A 17,255-nucleotide genomic window follows, 5' to 3' on the forward strand; every position below is an offset into this window, starting at 1 on the left:
CCCCTATTGATGGGGAAAAAGCAGCTTTTAAAATGTTATGTAAAAAGCACAAGTAGAAAGAATTAAGGATAGGAAATAAACACTTTGAAAAGTGGGCCTCTCCACTATGGTTTATGTTCCCCCCAGCTTTTGGAATCAACTGGCCTCACAAAGCCCTTCACCTGACAGAAGTTGTGCAGCCTCTTATAGCGTCTGCAGATAGCTATCCAACAGTCCTTTTTTTTTGCCATAAAGTTTGATACCAGCTTTACTTTTCACAGCTAACTACACAAGCCATGTTTAGAAAAACTATTACAAGCTCCTTCCAATCAGTTCTGGTATTAAAGATACATCAGTTTTACATTCAGTGCTATCCAACGGTGCTTGTTAAAGTGACTTGTTCCTTGCTGGGGAGGGACAGGCCACAGGATCATCTGGAGGATTGCTGAGAGAAACTTTCTAGGCATCTGGCAAATAAAGTCACTTGAATTTGCTTGGATTGAATCAGTCAGAGTTGGATTCTGACTGGGCAAGTCTTCTCAGGATGACAGAAGCAGGATCATCTGTGGTTCCCTAGAACAATTTTGAGTCTATAACTCCTGAGGAATGGTTCTTAGGTCTGTTAACCCAGCCACCTGTTTATTAGATTCATGCTCCTCTTGGCTGGTAAAGGCCATTCAAGGGGTGATGTTCAGATCTCTCTATGCGGATGTATCTGTTCCATTGAGAAAGGGGTTAGTAACACTTGCCTTGAGGGATGCAGCCCTTCCTCAAGAAGTTTCCACTGTACCTGACAATCCCAGACAATTTTCACCCAGCCTCCAATCTTCTACTTTTGGGGAAGGTTTTTGTGAAGTTGGTTGGGCTGTGGTTCAGAGGGCCCTAGAAGACTGTAGATTATCTAGACCCCTTCAGTCAAGTCTCAGACCAGGACACAGCACTGAGATGGCACTGATAGTGTTGGCTGATGACTTGTGGCAGAGCCACGATGGGATTAGCGCAGTTGTCCTGATTCTCCTCAAACTCTCGGAGACTTTTGATATCATTGACCATGGTATCCTTCTGGATCACATACAGGGATTAGGAATTGGAGGCATAGTGTTCTGGTGATTCTCCTCTTTTTCTAGGGGGTGTTGGGAGGAAGGAGAGATCTAGCCAGAGTCCCCTGACATGCAGGGTGCCTCAGGGCTTGATGCTCTTGCCCCTCCTGTTTAACAACTACACGAGGCTGCTGAGTGAGGTCATCTGTCAATGTCAGGTATTATCAGTACACTGATGACACCCAGTTGTATATATTTATACTCAGCTGATTAAGTGAAGCTGTCAAGGTCTTGTCCCAGTGTCTGGAAGCTGTGTGGGTCTGCATGGGGAGGAACAGGCTTAAGCTCAACTCTGACAAGACTGAGTGGCTGTAGATGTTTGAACCACCTGAGTCTGGAGATATTCCATCTTCAGTCCTGAACAAGATTGCACACCCTCCTTTGGGACTGGTGCACAATTGGGGAGGGGGGGAATGGGGTAGGGTGAATTCACAGCTCCTACTCTAGGGGCAGGTGGCAGCAGTGGCCAGGAAAGCCTTTCTGCAAATTCATCTAGTGCATCAATTGTCCTGTGTCTGAATCAGGAGGCCCAGTCTTGCATGCTTGTGTTTGGATTATAATAATGTACTCTACGTGGACTGTCCTTGAAGACCATCCAAAATCTGTAACTGGTCCAGAAGGAAGCAGCACAGGCCCATATAACACCTTTGTTTTGTGCATAGCACTGGTTATCAGCAGGCTTCTGGGTGCAATTCAAGGTGCTGGTTATTGTCTATTAAGACCTTCATGTAGGAATTCATGTTATTTTTCCAGACATTTGTTTTTTGTATTGTTTATATTGTACTGTTTCAAAATTGTTTTATATTGTACACCACTCAGAGTCATTATGGAATTGGGCAGTCTATATAATCAAACAAACAAACAAATAACACAAGGTCTAGTTTAGTTAATTTCACTTAAAGGTTTACCACAGCAATGTTATTTGTAAAGTAATATTTAACTTCAAAATGTGAGGCCGTATTACTCTACCATGCATAAACTCTTCCTAATATACATGCAATGAATTACTATGATATTTAACAATATACTTTTCCATGAAATCATTAACTATCAATCAGGAATCACTGTTTGTACTATGTGGTTCTTAAAGGCCTAATGTCAAGATCTGTGATGTGAAAAAATGGTTAGACATCTCAACTTTTATATTAAGGTAATGTCATATATAATACGATTATTTAGAACTGCACAGAGATAGGGTAGTTAAATCTTGATGAATACAGTACCAGAGTTATTAACTTACATTATATAATGAAGGTAAGGTTTATGAACAGCAGCTGGTAATTGTTTCTTTGGTGATCCCAGCTGGCAACTTGTTTCAAATATTGATGAAGCATTTTCATCTTCACTATCATCCAAAATTAGATTTGGTGTATCTGTTCAATCAAAATTAAGATTTTATTAATATATAATATTGATCCTCTTGAAAATATTTTAAAAACAACAATTTCCTAAGACTCGGATCAATATATACAATCCTCTCACACAGAAAAATTAAAAATGTCAAACCCAACATATTCAAATATTTAATCTGCTTAATGTTCTTTCAAGAATGTGACAGAATTTATGTTCTTAGCTATCAACAGTTCTTTGGTAGCTATGATTCAGGCTAGAGAAATTAACAAAGAAAGACAATGATGAAAAGTAAAGGAAATAAAAGTATCGTGTATCAATTACTTAACAAATCTTCTAATGGTCTTCATCAAAAAATTACCAGAACACAAGTTCTGAATAGTCTCAACCACCTTTTCTGACTTTGAGCACAAAAAAACAAACAAACAAAAACCCAAACTCATGAGATTTTAAAGGTCTTTCATACAATTTCTGCATTCTTATACAAGATTTCAGCAGGGGAAGGTTAAGGCACCTTTTGGACTTCTGAGAATACCAAATTGTCTAGCCCAGCCTAAACACTGCTAAACAAAATAAGCTTGGAGTACATCTGTGTTTTGAAGAGAGCAATAAACCTAGCACAAGTTGCGTCGGAACACTCATTCTACATTAAATAAAATAAATAAATAAATAAAATATTTCTTCTAAATTTAGCACTTCTCTCAAGTTCATGCAAGGAATTGTTTTATTTCAATGCCTTATTTGTCATAGCTTAGAATAATTATCAGAGAACAGATAACATTTAATATTTTTGCCCACCCAGATTTGTCTGGCTAAACATAATCCAGTGATTTAGGGAGCCAAGAAGGAATCATAACTTTGAGTTTGCAACACTTTTCACTGCATCACGTTAATGTAGAGGAAGGTTCAAATGATACACTCCCCACTGATACATATTTTCCAATAAAGGTAAGATTCACACTTACACAGAAGTGATACTCATAGCCCGTTACCTCACTTTATTCATCTAACTGTTGAAAACTGACCACAGAATTCACTGAAAATCAATAATGGTCATTGATCAAGTCAAGAAACATGTAAGCTTGGCGGCTTACAATGAAGTGACAGTTTGAACATCTATATGAAATACCAACATATATGACAATAAATAAAAGAGAAGGAAATATGGAACAATAAATTAACTCAGCCAAATCATGAAAATGCTCTAGGGAATAATTCACTTTTTAATAGTTTCCTAAAAGCCAGAAGGGAGGGAGTGTGGAAGGACAGACTGCCTGAGCAGATTAAAAGCATCTGTATTCCTTCCTCCCGCTCCCTTCTTGGCCCTCCCCCATTGTCAGGACCCAGCTGCCAATCAAACTGCAGCTGCCAATCAAACTGCAGCTGCCAATCAAATGGCAGCGCTGGACAGGAGGAGGAGGGTGGACAAGATGGCTGCCTGGAAGCTCTGCCGCCACAAGCCTCATGAGGAAAAAGCTGAATAAATAGAGCCAAAGCTCAGGAATCAAAGTAAAGAGGCAAACTAAAAGATGAGAAGAGGCTACAAGAAAGGAGGCAGCAGCTGAGAAAACTGGGGAGAAAGAGGTGTTTATTTCCTTCTCTCAGAGCTGGTGCAAGATAAAAGTTCTTCAAGCTGTTACCTTCAGATGGAAGAAAGATTCGGAAGAAGAGGAGAAGAGTCAAGAAGCCCAGCCAGAAACAAACAAGCAGAAAAGATGAGGAAAAAGTAAAGACTTTGACAGAACATTAATAGCAAACAGAAACTAAAAAAGATAAAAGACAGATTGAGCTTTGTAGAAAAAGCTGTATAACTCTACAGAGGGTGACAATAGACATATACTGGGATTAAGACAAGACAAATACAGAAGTCAGCCATAAACAAATATATTATAAACAAATAAATATAAATTGGAGATATAGAATAGAAAGATATGAAAATATAGTGAAATTGGACTTTAAAGAAAATACTGTAGATAAAGAGCTTGTAGATAATAGATAATAAGATTCATTTCTGCACTAGTCAAAGGCATTTATAATTTACAATATTCCTCTCTTATTCGTAAGCTTCCCTTTTGTAAAATAAAAGTCTCCCTCCAGCCACTGAAGGGAACTACAAAAACCCAATCAATTTCCAGTGTTTTGTGTCTGTTGAGTCTGGCTCAGTCTGGTTATTGGTGATTCAAAAAAAGAACCTGCAACAGGGACCAAGTCTGATCTTCAAGGGGAGATCTTGCAATTCTAAAGCAACAGTGAAGCCACTGCAGAGAAGCAGCGCCACCTAGCCTCAGCTCTCCTCACTCCCAGAAGAGTGGCTCTTTTTGTCAGAAGCATAACTTCTAACAAAAATTGTTTGAAAAACATTACTGAAGTAGATAGTAGTATAAAACATTTATGCTAAGTAGTGAACCTGGATGCTATAAACTATGTACTGCTTACAAATAGAAGTTATAATTTTTGGTAGAATCCTCTTCCCCCTGCCTGCTTCTGGCAGCCTCCTATGCCACTGAAAATCTGCTCTGGAGGACTGAGAATCTTCCAGAACAACTTGGGAGAGGGAGAAGCGATAAGGAATAAATCAGCAAAAATGGCTTCTGCCTTCTCCTGCTCGTGGAAGCATTCATTCAGTGTCAGCCCTTGAGGTTGTCCATATCAGGAACAGAATCCATAAGACGACTACAATTAAGCTTTATTGTAAGGTAAAGGTAAAGGTTTCCCTTGACATTAAGTCCAGTCGTGTCCGACTCTAGGGGGCGGTGCTCATCTCTGTTTCAAGCCAAAGAGCCGGCGTTTGTCCGTAGACACTTCCGTGGTCATGTGGCCGGCATGACTAAACAGAACGCCGTTACCTGCCCGCCGAAGTGGTACCTATTAATCTACTCACATTTGCATGTTTTCGAACTGCTAGGTTGACAGGAGCTGAATCTTGCAAGTCTGATTATGTTTTCCCTTCCCTCCCTCTTATACTCCAGGGATTCAGGCATAAGCCTGAATCTCTTCCTAGTACAGGTAGTCCTCAAGTTACAAAGGCAATTAGGACCAGAACTTCCATTGCTAAGTGATGCACTAGTAAAGCACAGCATCATGTGACCGCATCGCTTAGCGACGGCAATCCCTGCAATCCCCATTACCATCGTTAAGCAAGGACTGTGAGCACCTCCTCACAACTTTCTGTCGGTTCCAGCAACCAAAGTCAGTGGGGAAGCCAGCAGGAAGTTGCAAGTCCTTTGCAGCTTGCAGGCAGGCTGGCATGCAGGCAAGTGGCTGCTGCCGGGTGGGAGAGGGAGTGAGGTGGTGTGTGGGTGGTGGGGGAGGTGCAGTGCGATCACAGCAGGTCTTGGGGGGGCTTCTGCCAGGTGGGAGAAGCTGCATGAGTAGCCAGTGTGGCGCAAGCAAAGAGTGGCTGGGGAGGATGCACAGATGGGAGAGACTTACCCAAGCAACATGTGACCTTCCCTGCCAGCTTCCCCATTAACCTTGCTTGTGGGAAGCTGGCAGGGAAGGTCACAAATCACAATCATGTGACTGCAAGATGCTGCATCCATTTTAAGTGCAAGCCAGTTGCCAAGTGCCCAGATCACTATCACATGACCATGGGGGTGCTGGGACAGCCGGAACTTCGAGGACTGGTCATAACCACTACTTGTTTGGCACTGTCATAACTTCAAATGGTCGCTGAACAAGTGGTCGTTAACTGAGAACTACCTGTACTCTCTTTTCTCAGGGCTCAAGGCAAGCTTCTGAACGTTTTGTTTTTGTAATGGTTTCTGAATATTTTCCCCTCTACATTCAGAGAGCAAAGGACTATCTTAAATTATTTCAGGTAAGTCCTAAAGCTGGGACATACTATGGAAGATACAAAGTTCTTTCTTCCATCAGCTTGTTTTTATTTTATACTGTATTACCATTTACTTCTGGAACTCCATCGTTTAAAACAACTAAGTTCGTACAAGAACTATGGGACTGCCATAAAATGGATTAAAAACATAGAAATACCTTCTCTTTTGTCACCCTGACTGAATTCAGCATGAGGAAATACTTTATGTAAAACAGCCAGAATTTCACTGAAGGTTCTTTCCAACAATGGCCTTATGATGGGAGATAGAGCATGCCCTGATGATGTTACAGCACGTTGAGAAGCAGGCACGATATTCTGCATTGCATGATAGAAGTCTTGTGCACTGAGAACTATTGAAGAAACATCAAGCTGTAATTTTTGACTGCTCGCATAGATCTGAGGATAGCGCCGTCGCAGGGCAATCAAGGCAGCTTCAGTACAAAGTGCTTTTATGTCAGCGCCACAGTATCCTAAGGCATGAAAATAAAACATATATTGGTTCTATTAAGCAGTATCAATATTTTGTGCCAAGCACGCCCACAAAGCCGAATGCAAGCAGCAGTACTCTAATAGATTCATATTGCACTGAGCAGTGTGTATAACTTCTTCCCTGTGTTAGGAAATAAACATTGAAATCTTCTTTTAAACAAAGAATAATCAAGAATCAGTGCAAAGAAACCTATGAGAGAAAGTCTAGGAACCTGCAAGAAAAAGGTGAAATATACACACCCAATTAACCTTAAAGGAAGTCTATACATACAACATCACTAGGATTGTATCCAAACTAGCTACCTAATAAAGCAGTAACCATGACAAAATGGGTTCTCCTTTCATAACAAAATGTCTTCCAGGAGTTGAGGACCATGCCAGAAAAGATCAGGCAGGAGGGGATTTGAGAATTTTGTCACTTCGCGTATCATTGCATGTAAGTATATATAAGTGCAGAAATCAATTTCAGGAAGGTATTTGGCAACAAAGTCTCCACTGAGTTAATAAAAAAAGAATCCTTGCTTTGAGTTCACAGGGAATAATTTGTATTTTATATACTGAAAGCTCAGTAACTAAACAAGGTAGTGAGTTCTGTCTCTGTGCTTCCATGGTAACTATTTAACGATCATCCTCTCCAAAGATCAAGGACCAACCTCACTGCTAAAGTCGAGGTCTCATGGATCATTCTCTGAACTGCTACAATTAATGTGATTCTGCAAACCTTTCACAAAGACTCAAAATGTTTAGATTTCTTTATAATTTGGCCTGGAGTACCTTGCAAGATTATTTTCCCTTTTCTAAAGAGGTCTGAACAAAATAAAGTGGTTTGGAAACCTAACTCAATTTTATTTCCACTGACTTAAGATCCAGAAACTGGGATTTTACCTAGGGATGCTCCAGTATAAATGGGAAAAATTCCCATATCAAAATCCATGTCCTTCCATAGTTTTTGCTATCACTAAATGCCATAATAAATCTTACACCTAATTTCTTTGCCTTGTTAATCACAGTTGCTAGCTCTCCATGGAATTTTAAGAACGGAACATAATTAGCTTATGGCTCATTTTCACAATTTAATTGTCAGGAAATCCAATCTAAAATTAAGCACTATCCACCTTCCTTTTGGAACAAATTGCATTCCGATTTGTTTCCTCCTTTTAGGGCAACTCCTCAAGAAACTGTTTTGCCCAACAAAATAAGTGCAAGCTTCCAACAAAAATTAGAAGCTTGTATAATGAACTATGCAACACTTAAAACAAAATTTGTAAAACTTGGCTGTAATCATTTATTTTTATGTCTGCAGTGTGTTATTTTACCATTCCTCCTCACTGACAACTTATATCTTAGTGGATATGGAAGTACTTTTCAGTACTGGGTGGTAGGAAAAGCTATCTATGTAATAAAGCTCCCTTTTGAAACTTTCTACACAAAAAAATTGTGGCTGTCAGCCAGTGTCATCTCTCTCGCTCATCTCATCATCCATTGGCAATATTCTGTATCTGGATGTTTTGCCCCTGCAGGCTGCTCAAACAGGCTGATTCTGGATGAGGAGGCCCTTCTAACGAAAACCCAGATGATGCAGTGTTCAAACTTATGGCTGGAGCTATAGATTACTAGGCAAAATGCACTAGTTTAGCTGGAAAAAGAATGAAGTCGCTCACCTCATTGCTATAGTGGAAAGCAGAAATAGGCAACCAGGTCCCTTCCCCCTCCAGAATGATGAACTATCACTCTCATAGTTCTTTGTCATTGGTCAGCTAGTGGAGTTTGATAAAAGTTAAAGTTCAAAACCTCTGGGAGGGACCAGATTGCCTACTCCTGGTTATGAGCCATGTCATCCTAGAAACGTTATGGATTAAAGTTTATATGCAACATGGTTACTACATTCATTATAAAACAGACCCAATAAACTGCCGAATTGTCAGAAACAGCAAAAGAGGGTACTACTTCATTAGTACTGTAAAGCATTGCTACAAATGTTTGAGAAAAAAGCATGAATTGAGGTATCTTTACAAAACTACAAAAGTTATATAATTAAAATTGCAAGCAAATCATCTGCAGAATAAGTGGTATCTTTTTGAGAAGATAATTCTGACAGTGAGTGAAAGCAGATGAAAAATAGGGGTATCCATCCATCCATCTTTGTAGGCTGTCCATTCAGAATGGGTGACATACAGATCAGGAGCTTAAAAATCAGTACAACGATCAAAACCATAAAAAGGAAAAGACAGCCAAACAATCAGGCCTTTAGGACTTGTGTAAAAGAGAAGAGGGTCAGGGCCGTTTGGATCAGAGAGGATGCTGTTCCAGTGGGCAGTGTCAGAAGGCATGCCTCCTATGTACCTTCAGATGACATCACTCAATAGATGGGACCTGAAGCATGCTGACACTGTCAGATCTTATAGGAGGGGCAGATACCACAGGAGAATGACGGTCCCTTACATGACAAGGCCCTATGCCATGAAGTGCTTTACAGGTGACAACCAACACCTTGAACTGCACCTAGGAATCTACTGATAATCAGCACAGATCCAGTAGCAGTGTTACATGGGCATAGCATGGCATGGTCACAACTGCTTGTGCTGCCACATTCTGGACCAGCTGAAGCTTCCAAGTAGTCTTCAGGAGCAACCATCTGTACAGTGTTTTGCAGTAATCCAGTCAAGAAATGACTATGGCATTGTGACACAGTGAGTAAGGCCCCCCCAAACCAGGAATAAGTGCAACTGTTGCACAAGAAGGACTTATGCAAAGGCCTCTGGGCTGCAGCTGCCATCTGTTCCTCAAGTAGGAGATATGAGGTTTTTAATGAACCAATATAAATGGTTAAAAATAAAACTCAAGCCTGCTCACAGCATAGTTGATTTTAAATTGTAAATAAAGGCAGTGTACTGTGATATTCTTTGATTTACTTTTTCTATCCTGCAACAATCAGAAATAAGAAACGTCAGGACAATAATCACAATAGTCTGATCACGGGGTATGGGAGAATTGCTTTCCTGCAACATGCCTAAACAATATCATGCCTAATAACTAAAATTGTATTACATATATTGACAACATTCAATATATATATAATTTAATCTATCTGATTTTATATTTTTATTCTGTATTTAATTTTATTTTTCCATCTGTGTATACTTTTCAACAGTAAGATATCTTGTATGTCTTTTTTCTGCATTAAAAATGGCATGTAAAGTAGATAAATAATAATGTATATTATGCAATGTGAAAATTCTTAACATTTTGAAAAAAAAGATGGAATAATAAATAGAACAGAATTCCACATGTAGAAAGATATGTATTGTTAAAGAGTGTTACATGAAATATGGTTTCAGGAAAGAACTGGCATGCAAGAGGATAATGCAAGAGCCCAAAGCACATTTTGCATTTACCAAACCGTATTTTGGAAGATGATCTTAAAATTATTTTGCTTCAACATTTTAAAAAAGTACTGCTATCACTTGAAAAAGTGTCCTGAAATGGAATACTGCAGAAATGGAAGTTGAAGCTAACGTATCTTGATGCACTCAGATCAAAAGAAGAAACTATAATCATCCATCAGAAAAGTTAGTCTTAAAGGAAGAGTAAATTGAGGATTATCCAAGCCTTATGGGAGGACAGCAAGCATTCTAAATAGCACTGGATCAATTAGCAAATCCTCACTGGCAGAAGATGCCTTAGAATATACACATACAGCGAAGGAATGCTCACGTGGAACAACATAGCCTAATTTCAAATTCATCTGCTGCCCTCTGCTAAGTAAAGAACTTGCCATGGAGGTGAAACGCAAGGGAGGCATTTGGATTTTAATAAAGTCTCTGATGTGTTAGCATCGCTAAAACTGAGTGTTTTAATCAGAGGGCACATAATGTGTAACAGCAAGCAACGTGTTGAACAGAAGATGATGTTGGGAAAGATTGGGAAAAATAAGAGCCATGTGGAAAGTTATGAATTCCCAAGTAAATAAAGTTCAGTTGTCAAAAATCCACTACAAATCAGCCTTGTGCCCTATTTAATACATTATTTTCATTTATAGCCTATATATAGACTGGAAGGAAGAGTGCACTAAGGAAATCGGGTTGTGACAAAGATTGAAGGCCTAGATCACATAAACTGAGATCCATTATATATTACGTTAGGATGTAGAATTAATATAAAGAAATATGAAGAAGTAATACAAGATGAAGCAGGTGTTCTTGGAAATTGGAGTAACTGAAGTGAATTTAAGTGATTAAAAAGTGACATTTGTTACCAGATGGAAATGGAAGGGGAGGAAAAGTCTGGAATTTTAGTTCATGTCACATACTACATATTAATCATTGAGCTTATCTAGGCAGTTTATGCATCTTGATTTGGTATCAAATTTCAACAGAAGCAGTTGCAAACTGGAACAAATAAATGGACTGAAGAATGGACACCCCATTTTTAAGAGCAGATTTTAATACTGCCTAAACTGGGTTGTTAGAAAAAAGTATATGGGATATTAGCACACATCAAATGTATCTGATGGATACCATAAAAGAACCACAGACTGGAAGAGAATTTTGACTGAAGAGTCCTCGTGTGTTTGCAAGTAAATGTTTATAAATTACCCTTTAAGTACATTTTGATGCAATCAGGGAGTTCTGTCAGTATGTAAAGTACTTGTATGAGTTAGAAATTCTCAAATTTTCAAAAGCTGGATACATACAGTTTGTATCTTATAACTTTATAGCAACATCCTGATCTTTTGATCAACTATATCTATATCCATAGAGATTTTTTTCTTCCCATCAAATTGTCTAGAAACTTAGGAAATGTTACATTTCCATTTAAACCTGCATGTGTATTCAATTGCAGGAAAACTTCTGCAGAGCTTGAAACAAGTGGTTTCGTAAGACCCAAGTGGCATAAGACACAGGAAGATCACTTTGATAATGCTTTCTGGTCCCTTTTTCAACAGGTGATCCAACAAAATGTTGCTCCCATTACTTCTACACTTTTTCTATCCATGTTTCATTATATAGGTATCTCATGCAGATTTGTATCCAGAATTTCTTAAAACCCCATACAACTTCTATTATCGCCTTAATTTTCTTGCCAAAATAATTTAGCCTCAAAAAGCCACATGCTAATGACTAGGATTTGTGTACAGATTCTAAAATCAAAATAAAGCACTAAAATGTTTAAACTGAGCACAAATCACTGAGTGAAATTTGTGATTATTAAACAATATCACTTCTGCAAAATTCTGCCTTTTCTTCTTTATGATCCAAATCTTTCTTAATGGCAATATCAAAGGCAAGCAAATTCTTCCCCCTGGAATTCCCCCACAAAGGGTGAATAATGGAAAGCATTTATTAACTGCATCAAATAAAAGACTAACTAAACATGTTTGTTTAAAAGGTGCACATGCATTTTTAAAATGCTGAATAGACTACATATTACAAGCTTTTTGAACAAAAAAATGACTCATCTTTGTAAATGATGAAAATTAATTTTATTCTTTGATTAGACTCGCATAGTGATTGTGAGATTTAAAAATATACATCTATTTTCAGAGGAAAATTCAGAACAAACGCTCTGGGATTTTCTCTATTTTAGACTTAACAGATTTTCCCGCAAATCCAAGCAGTCATCCCACAGTACATGGCACATTTTTAATAAGATCTGTAAGAGAGGTCTTAGCATTCATCAAATATCACTTTTCAAACTGAAATGTTGGTCAAGGAAGGACCAAAATTGTATGTTCTATCCACTAAATGATTTTTGTAGAGTCACTAAAAGAATCTACATGAAATGGATTTGGCACATGCTTTCTTACACCAGGCAAAGTTTAATTTGTCATTTGTTGGATAACTGTTGTCTTCTCACCAGAAGATGTTGGGGTCTTTGCAGATCAAAAGTGGAAGAATGCTGCTTCGGAGATAGATGTTCCTGTGGATGAAGAGGATAATGCGGATGTACAGTAGCTGTCTGAACGGATGGTGCTCAATTTAAAATGTTATTGTTCTCTTGGAGACCTGAATGATCTGATGCCGTCGTTTTTCAAAATTGAAGACTAACACAAGATTGACAGAAGATGAACACTGTTTTGAAGAGGCTGTGTTTTTTTAGTGATGTATTTGCAATGTTAAATTATGTCACTTAGCAATCTTATTCTGATGCTCTGTCTTTAGAAAGAAACAGCTACAACAGTTACTAGTGTATAAGATTTTTATTTTGTTCAGCCAATCTACTATGCAGTATTTCATGTCTGGTGTTCCATAATATGTTTCAGTTATGCATAGTGCCCAACTCAAGAGACAGAAAATCCTATCCTGTGCCAGTCATTTACTTATTCTAATTATGTTTTAGAATTTGGAGGATTATTAACATTGTTGTTTTTCAGTGCAAAACCATTTCAGTAAAAAGACTAGTAAGAAAACAAGCTGTTATCCCTATTTTATTTGTTGAATAATCAAGGCTGATATTAATTTTCCTTTAGAAAACTTGATCCCATTAGCATTGGAGTTGTTTTGTTTAGTCCTATAAAAGAACATGGGTCATGCCAAGGTTTTTCAAAATATACTAAGAATTTGAGGTAATGATAGGAAACTTTAGCAAGTGGCATGAAAATAAATATTTACATTTTCTAACATGAATTAACACGAAACTTCAAATATATAATGAAAGAATTGGTCACAATTAGAAATTTAATCAGAAAGTTTCAAGCGTTCTTCCCCAATACCTTTCAGGAATGAAAACATAGAAAACAAAAGTATTATTATGATACCACTCACCAACACATTTTTCAGCTAGTTCTCCTAAAAAATGATTGGACAATTTTGGATTCCAGTCCCTGGTATGAATTTGTAAAATGTGCTTTCTTGCCTAAGAGAAATAAAAGATGTAATAAATAAATAAATAAAAAGAACTTCATCACAATAAGATATATCAAATACATCAGTCATACAAACAGTTCATCAACTACTGTTTAATATATTTTCCCCAAAATAATTTACTACAGAAAACTTACTGAACTAAAAAAATGTAATAAAGGATTGCTATTGAAATGACTAGGGTAGAAATATCAACAGATATCAAAATTGACCCTAATATATTTTTGTTCTAAAAGCAGTTAAAGAAGTATGCATCATTCTGTTTAGACTTCAATGATTTACGCCAGATAAATATTATAAATATAGCATTAAGCCAATCTAGTAAATATGATTATAATGGTTCAAAGGAGGATTTCAATAAACATATGCTAACATAAAAATTGATGTTGTGACCCATGTAGCAATACGTCAGTTGGAGAACAGTACGTTCATAATCAATGAGCTTCTGGCATGGTTCTTTCTAGTAAGTTCCAAGCTCATATTGGAATGAAGTGAATTATGTCTAGTTCCAGGCAAAAGCTGACATTTCCACTGGGAATGTTGAAGGGTATCATATCTTGGATTTGGATTGATATGATTTAACTACAGCAATTTTCCACATGTAATAAGCATTATCTGAGACTATGAAGTTCTCATCATTTCAAAAATTAGCTCAGAGTGGTCGGCTTCCGGTAGGAATGGTGTTCTGAGCAGCTGTGCCTGCTGTTTTGGCAGGCAGAGCAGGCAGCACAGCGGCTTTTTTCGGGCTCAGGAAGGCTTTCCTGAAGCCCAGAATGGTTCTCCGGATCAAGAAGAACTCACGGAATCATCCCATTTGTCCTCCAGAATGGTGGCTTGCAGCCAAGAGGTAGCAAACAGCATTTCACAGTTGACAGTAAGAGCTCCCAGGAGGCAGGGACATCATCATTTCCAAGCAGCACTGTAGCCTTAAAGGGACACTAAGAACAGCCACCCCATTTCTAAATCACCAATTTGTGTTTTTTTAAAGTATATGTACCCTAAGAGAGGCTTTTTAAGATATTTCTCTTCGTGCTTAATGTTATTTTTGGGATTACTTTTTAAATTTTCTTTAAGTTTTGGATTTTGTTTTCCTTCTGAAGGAAATTTCAAAGATTCAGTAAATAATTGTCTTCCTGTTATTATTTTTGTATTAAATTTGAAGATATTAGCATTTTCCAACATGTTGAATTGGCTGACCTGAACCTTCAGTTTTCTGCCTTCACTTTCCCTTGAGAACTTTTGCTTTGTTTAAACAACTTTCAAACTTTCCTTTGTCTTCAACTCTCACTGATTAAGTTCCTAGGGGGCGCCATAATTTACTGCATGAGACATGGAGGATTTCAAACAGATCCTTTTTGACCTTCACCAGGACTTCAAGCAAACATCTTCTGACTTTTATCAAACCTTTATGTAAGATATCCAGGACATTGTGGAAAATATGAGAGTTAAAATGTGCCATCAGGTTGGGGATCTGTTGGATGAAACTAAAGAATAAAAAGGTTTAAGACTGAGCTTGGGATTTCTGTCAAGATGCTGGATGAAGACTGGATAATGGGGCTGAAGAAATCTAGAGGAGAGAGTGATTTGCAAGCTATAAGTAGGGTCAATATCTTGGTGGAATGCCATGAAAAGAACCTGGAATTTTGAAGGGGGGCAACTGGACTGTTTGATTTTCTTAACAAGAAAGCTCTGTGCATATCTTGGAAATATGTAACTGCTCTGGTTTATTTTGAAGTGGGATACGGTTGAAGAATGTTTATTTGGCTTGCCTTAAGGATCTGACTGATGCTATTTGTCTTTAAAGGTTTGGATTTACTGTTTTGAATTGGCTTTGTTCTTTGTGTTAAGATTTTGAGTTTACTAAGATTGAGATTATTAAAATTGTTATATTGTTAACTATAATAGCTGACAACTTATGTAAGCCTTTTAATTTGATTGTTATTATAGTAGACAGAAATGTATAGAATAGTGGTAGGAAGGGAATAATTAAATATGTTTTATCTTTTGGAGGGGAGAAAGATGTTTAGGAGGTTTATATGAATTTTTTTTCTTTTCATTTTAATATAAGGGGGAGGAGTAATTGTACTTAGTGATTTTTATTATGTGTTAAAAGGGAATGATTTATAGAAATAATGTGGTATTTTGGTTTAATACAGAGTAAGAGATTGACTATGGAAATTTTGTATATCCTTGATGTTAAAAGTCAGAAGCCACATCTTTCTGTAAATTTAAAAAAACATTTCTTCTTTTGTGTTTCTGCACTTTTTAGGGGGTTTTTTTGGTAGTTTGTTGTTTCTATTGTAGTTTTTATTCTTTCCTTGAAACATAATAAACTTTACTGTAAAATTTTTTTAAAAATTAGCTCAGAGTATGAGAAAGCACAAGGAAATATAAATATTTCTTGAAAAGACACACAAACATAGCCTTTTATACTCCTACCTTTTGATCAGGCAAGCTAAAAAGAAATTCCCTGTCAAAGCGACCTGGTCTCCTGAGTGCTGGATCTATAGAATCAAGTCTGTTTGTAGCACCAATGACAACTATTTCACCTCTGTTGTCCAATCCATCCATGAGTGCAAGTAATGTAGATACTATAGAGCTAAAACATATTTCAACATAATTTTGTTTAGGGCAAAACATTTAATAGATGCATGCAGCAATTCAAAGTTATCTTTAAACAAACAATATTGAAGAGACAAGTACATACTGCCAAAACATACTGTAATTAATCCATATTGATTTCAGTTTGTGCCCCACCTTTCCATTTCCAGGACACTTAAGTTACTTAATAAAAAAATAAAACAATTAAAACCTAATTTTAAAAATTCCTAAATAATACCTAAAATCATTCATCAACTTGAATATCCTGACTGAAGTGAAAGTCTTAACTTCTTTCTTAAACATGGAAACTGTGGGAGCTAAACACAACTCTTAAGGAAGTGTATTTTTTAGGTTGGGGGTAATGCAGGAGATAGATCTCATCTGGGTGCCAGATAAACGGAACTATGAAATCAGGGTACATCTTTAGGAGGGCTCCTCCTGTCAATATTAGTGCCTGGGCACAGTGAGATAGTTGTCTCTCTTTTAAAACTTAAAACCTGTATTTTGAATTAAACCTGAAAAACAATCAGCAAATCGATTCATAACATGAGTTTCCTGCACTTAGTGTCATAGAGCACCTACCAAATGTTGCACTAATTGTGTAAGACAACAAGGAAGTCTTTCATCTTCAGATACCATCTTCTGATGCCAACCTCACTCAGATGCCAACTTCACTCTAACAAAATGTAAAATCTAGAATATGTTCTACTACATTGTGTAGTAGAGTTTCAGATACTAGCTGAGAGTCATAGTTGCCTTCCTGATCCACTGAATAACCTTAGTCTGGACATTAAAATCATCCAGAACAGTAAGTCTAGGACAGAGCTAAAAGGGAAAAGCTTCCCTTTCCCTCAATTATTTATCTCAATATTAAAAAGCTAGAAAGCCATCTTTGTTATCATTGTTATTTCCTTTGTTAGACAATTATCCGAAAGGAGAGGAAGAAGCCTACAAGAGGCCTATCCTTTCCTTGAAATAGCCAGGTTGAAGCTTCTCAGACTATCTCCGAGCAGGTAATTGCTTCAATGTTTATTCTCA

The 17,255-nt window shown here is 37.4% G+C and overlaps 1 protein-coding gene across 5 annotated transcripts in view; it reads right to left on the bottom strand.

Annotated features, from left to right (window-relative positions):
• Positions 1-17,255, bottom strand: part of ATAD2B (ATPase family AAA domain containing 2B) — an 81,065-nt gene that overhangs the window by 30,598 nt on the left and 33,212 nt on the right. For all 5 annotated transcript variants that reach the window (XM_063315182.1, XM_063315174.1, XM_063315157.1 and 2 more), the window contains exons 14-17: positions 16,056-16,215; positions 13,518-13,608; positions 6,423-6,734; positions 2,320-2,452 (exon numbers count right to left, since the gene is read on the bottom strand). In XM_063315182.1, the coding sequence (XP_063171252.1) occupies positions 2,320-2,452; positions 6,423-6,734; positions 13,518-13,608; positions 16,056-16,215 (696 nt within the window). The remainder of the gene's footprint in view (positions 1-2,319; positions 2,453-6,422; positions 6,735-13,517; positions 13,609-16,055; positions 16,216-17,255) is intronic.

Source organism: Candoia aspera, chromosome 1, assembly GCF_035149785.1.
Source record: "Candoia aspera isolate rCanAsp1 chromosome 1, rCanAsp1.hap2, whole genome shotgun sequence".
Taxonomy (NCBI): domain Eukaryota; kingdom Metazoa; phylum Chordata; class Lepidosauria; order Squamata; family Boidae; genus Candoia; species Candoia aspera.